This window comes from Puntigrus tetrazona, unplaced genomic scaffold (assembly GCF_018831695.1).
Source record: "Puntigrus tetrazona isolate hp1 unplaced genomic scaffold, ASM1883169v1 S000000746, whole genome shotgun sequence".
In the NCBI taxonomy this organism is placed as follows: Eukaryota; Metazoa; Chordata; class Actinopteri; order Cypriniformes; family Cyprinidae; genus Puntigrus; species Puntigrus tetrazona.
The window spans coordinates 1413405-1417500 of record NW_025048355.1 but is presented as its reverse complement, the minus strand read 5'-3'; the positions used below and the strand labels follow the sequence as shown (position 1 = coordinate 1417500).

Here is a 4096-nt window from a genome sequence, read left to right as displayed (position 1 = left end):
CCACTCCACTGGCCATAACCGCGGCGACCTGTAACAAAAATCAGGAGCTCGAGTCCCTCCCAGACAGCGGCTCGTTTAGGAAAGGAGGCTTTCACCCGTAGAGCGCGCGGCGCCCAGCAGCTGTTCCTCTCAATTCGGCGCGCAGCCGTTCAGCTCGTTCCAGCGCCAGCAAGCTCGCTTCTCGTTAACGGGCGCCAACGCCTCCGCCGGCCCGTTCGGAAACGGCTGCTCCGTATTGTTCCAAGCGTCGGTGGCCAACGTTTCCCAGGACGCGGAAGCGCGCAGTCAGTGTTGTTCATCTCCGAAAGTGGACACTCCTGCGGGATTTACCCGCAGGGTGAGCGTCGGCGCATCCGTACGGGACGTAAGTTCAAATCGTCTCACGCTGGCATCTCGCCGAGGACATGAGCGCCGGCAGCGGCTCCTCTTGGTGGGATGTAGGCACCGCTGGATTGATTGTTCAAAGCGCGAACGGCGCCGCGCTCCAGGCTCTTTGCATTCACCTTTGGGTGGATAGCACTCCGAGTATACACTCTCACTACTCCGCGTTCGGCGCAGTCCGTCTCCGCACCTCCTCGCGGGCGGCCAGCACCTGATGGACGGATTCAAACCGTTTTATCCGCCACTTACCCGGAAAGCAGGCCGGGTACTAACGGCGCAAGTGCTAGCCGGTCAACGCTCATCCACCGGCGCTACTCCGGCAGAGCGACCTGCGACTGTCCAACTGCCCAGAGGCGAGCGCCTGGGGCCTCAGGGAGCCAGCTTGCGCAGAAAGGGCCTTCACAGCTGCCACATCCCGGGCTGCGGAAAGAAGGTATCGGAAAGACGTGCGCACCTCAAAGCGCATTTGCGTTGGCACACCCGGCGAGAGGCCGTTCGTTTGTAACTGGCTCTTCTGCGGAAGCGCTTCCCACCAGAATCCGACGAGCTCCAGCGGCATTTACGCACGCACACCGGGGAAAGAGGTTCGCCTGCCCGGTGTGCAGCAAGCGCTTCATGCGCAGCGACCATCTCAGTAAACACGTGAAAACGCACAGCGCCGGAGGCCCGGCTCCAGCGAGAGTTGGAAAGGGCAGCGACACCGACAGCGAGCAGAGTGGTGCCGGGCAGGCCGGCGTGCCAGTCTCCCGACGCGATCCACAACACAGAACCCGTGCAGAACGGCCTCTGAGGAGACGACTAGATAACGTGCGTTCTTGGCGGAGCCAAAAAGATAACACTTTTATTCTCAAATTCATTCACGAGCCCAAAACACTGATCTGAAATAATTCTAATGTCCGCCCTATGTCGTTTCAGCCCAACTTCGAGTGGCTACCAAACGTTTGGTTAGTGCATACGTTTGACGACCAGTTATATATTTTTTTTATAATGCATAAGCGCTCTTAAAATTAAACGTGTTTTTCGGTTCCTCAAAGAATTTCTAAAAAGCGTATAGAACGTTCGAAAAATCGAAATAGCTTTCCCCTCCGTTATTAACAACGTTTTGCGTAACGGGTATTAAACGTTCTTTATTGAACCAGTGATGTCAAGAAAGAACTTTTTTATTTTCAAGAGTGTAGCAACTCTATATCGATACAGAAAGCGCTCCTCGGTCTTCAAGGAACCTTTGTTTTTAAGGGTGTTCACGCGGGACTTTATCAGACGCCGCTTTTGATCGCGTTTGACCGTAAACCGGCGGAAGGTCTCTCTCAGGTGATGCTTAAAACGGTCCTTTCTCGACGCGGCGACGAACACGACCTCGTCGTGCAGATGGAGAGCGAAGCAAACTGAAGTTTGTCGCGCGCGCCGCATCCACGGCTTCTCCGTTCACTCGTCTATTGAGGCACTTTATTAACTAAACGAGAAAACCAAGGATTTCGTTCCTCAGATGACTCTGTATTTGTTTTATTTCGAGGGGACATCTCTAACCCAGCGAGTCTGTGATAACGCGAGACGAAAAGCGCGTTTTTGTACATTTAGTCGTGCGCTTGATATCTATGACCTTCTCAATGCAAAGTGAAATTGTACATAGGATCGTCTTGAAACTCCTATTTATCATCGAGTTTGATTTGTGCTTTGAAGTCGCACTTTGAATCTATATTTATAATTTGAGGTCGAGTCGACTCGATCGGCTGGTTTGTCTTTTGTTTTGTCATTATTTAATTGAGCATGTGTGTTTGTATTTACTGACCGTTTACTTTAAGGTAATAAAGTCAAATATGACTCGGCTGTTTGGGGCTGTTTTGCGGGGAAGTATGCGGTCTGTGGGCTGATAACAATAATGATATACAAAAATAGTCGCTGTATGTGTTCAGCGCGCGCGCGTATTCATAAATACGCACAAAAAAGTTAAAGCATGTGTAAGATTAATGAATATCGTAAAATAAATAAAGATCATCATATATATATATATATATATATATATATATATATATATATATATATATATATATATATATATTTAAAAAAATCCATGATTCAAAGTTGATCAAACGAAGAGGTTGGCAATGAACTGTACCAAAGTCTTAACAAAGCCATTTCTAACTTAATAGAAATAATTCTGTTTTTCCAAACCCAAAGCAAGGTATTTGAAAAAAAATAATTTGAAACCAGGCTGTCAATGGTGACCTGATTACAAACCGTCTGTTCGGCAGAACAAAAAATCATACAGGTTCGGAACTACTTGAGGGGTGTATGAATGATGACAGAATTTTATTTTTTTGGGGGTGAGCCATTCCTTTAAGATCAAAATTTCAGTTCCAAACGTTTCCTCTCGCAGCAGCTGAGGATGTGGCGCCCTCGGTGGTCGCCGGCGGAAGTGCAGCGTCCGAGACCGTATCGCGACAGCGACCTACTTTTTATCGTTTTGCAACGCGGAAGGATATTCGGCGAATGTGCAAAACGCCCGATTCATTTGTCGCAAAAAGTAGGCTGAAAACAACAAAAGTACAAATGAACAGGTTCATGAGCACGACGGCAAATTAAAATAAAGATCAACAAGAAACAGCACGCAGCACAGCCCCTCCGGTAAAATAATCGAAAGCGCAGGACACCGGAAGTCGCAGCACATTTAAGTTAAAAATGGCGCGCCGCTCTTATGTTAAAGAAACACAGGCGCTGGTTATATAATTAGAATATAATTAAAAAGTGTATTTCTTTCACTAACTCCATTCAAAAAGTGAAACTTGTATATTATATTCATATTACACACAGACTGATGTATTTCAAATATTTATTTCTTTTCATTTTGATAATTATAACTGACAACTAATAAAAAAGATTCAATATTGAAGACACCTGGCGCCACGCTCTAATCAGAGAATTAACTTTCAAACACCTGCAAAGGCCTTTAAATGGTCTCTTGGTGTAGTTCTGTAGATACATGAACATGGGGAAGACTGCCGACTTGACAGGTGTCCGAAAAGGCGACTTCACGAGGAGGGCAGGACACTAAAGGTCACTGCAAAAGAGGCTGGCTGTTCAGAGAGCTAATAGGGATAACCCTGGAGAGGATTGAGAAACAAAACCCATTCAAAAACGTGGGGAGATTCACAAAGAGTGGACCGCAGCTGGAGTCAGTGCTTCAAGAAGCCGCCTTCGTTCCTTGTGTCAAGACGCTCTTGAACAGCGTCCAGAAGTGTCTGGTCTGAGCTAAAGACAAAAAGGACTGGACTGCCGCTGAGAGGTCCAGAGTCATGCTCTCTGATGAAAGGACATCAGGGTCTCAGAGTCTGGAGGCACAGAATCCACGTCGGCTTGAGGTCCAGTGTAAAGCTTCCAGTCAGTGACGGTTTGGGGTTCATGTCTTCTTCTGGTGTTGGTCCACTGTGTTTTCTGAGGTCTGAGGTCAACGCAGGCCGTATACCAGGAGGTTTCAGAGCACTTCATGCTTCCTGCCGCTGACCAACTTTATGGAGATGCAGATTTCATTTTCCAACAGGACTTGGCGCCGTGCCAGAGCTACAGCACCTGGTGTAAGGACCGTGCTATCCCTGTTCTTAATTGGCCAGCAGACTCGCTTGACCTTAACCCCATAGAAAATCTATGAGGTATTGTGAAGAGGAAGATGAGATATGTCAGACCCTGAAGACCACTATCAGAGCAACCTGGGCTCTCA

The 4096-nt window shown here is 47.7% G+C and overlaps 1 protein-coding gene across 1 annotated transcript in view; it reads left to right on the top strand.

The window, feature by feature from the left end:
* sp8a (sp8 transcription factor a) overlaps positions 1-1171 on the top strand; it is a 1853-nt gene extending 682 nt beyond the window's left edge. Inside the window, 10 exon segments of the mRNA XM_043232903.1 lie at positions 1-96; positions 99-346; positions 348-486; positions 489-611; positions 614-731; positions 733-862; positions 864-900; positions 903-956; positions 959-1098; positions 1100-1171. The exon segment at positions 1-96 is cut by the window's left edge and continues 16 nt beyond it. Of these exon segments, the coding sequence (XP_043088838.1) occupies positions 1-96; positions 99-346; positions 348-486; positions 489-611; positions 614-731; positions 733-862; positions 864-900; positions 903-956; positions 959-1098; positions 1100-1171 (1157 nt within the window).
* Positions 1172-4096: the final 2925 nt, after the last annotated feature.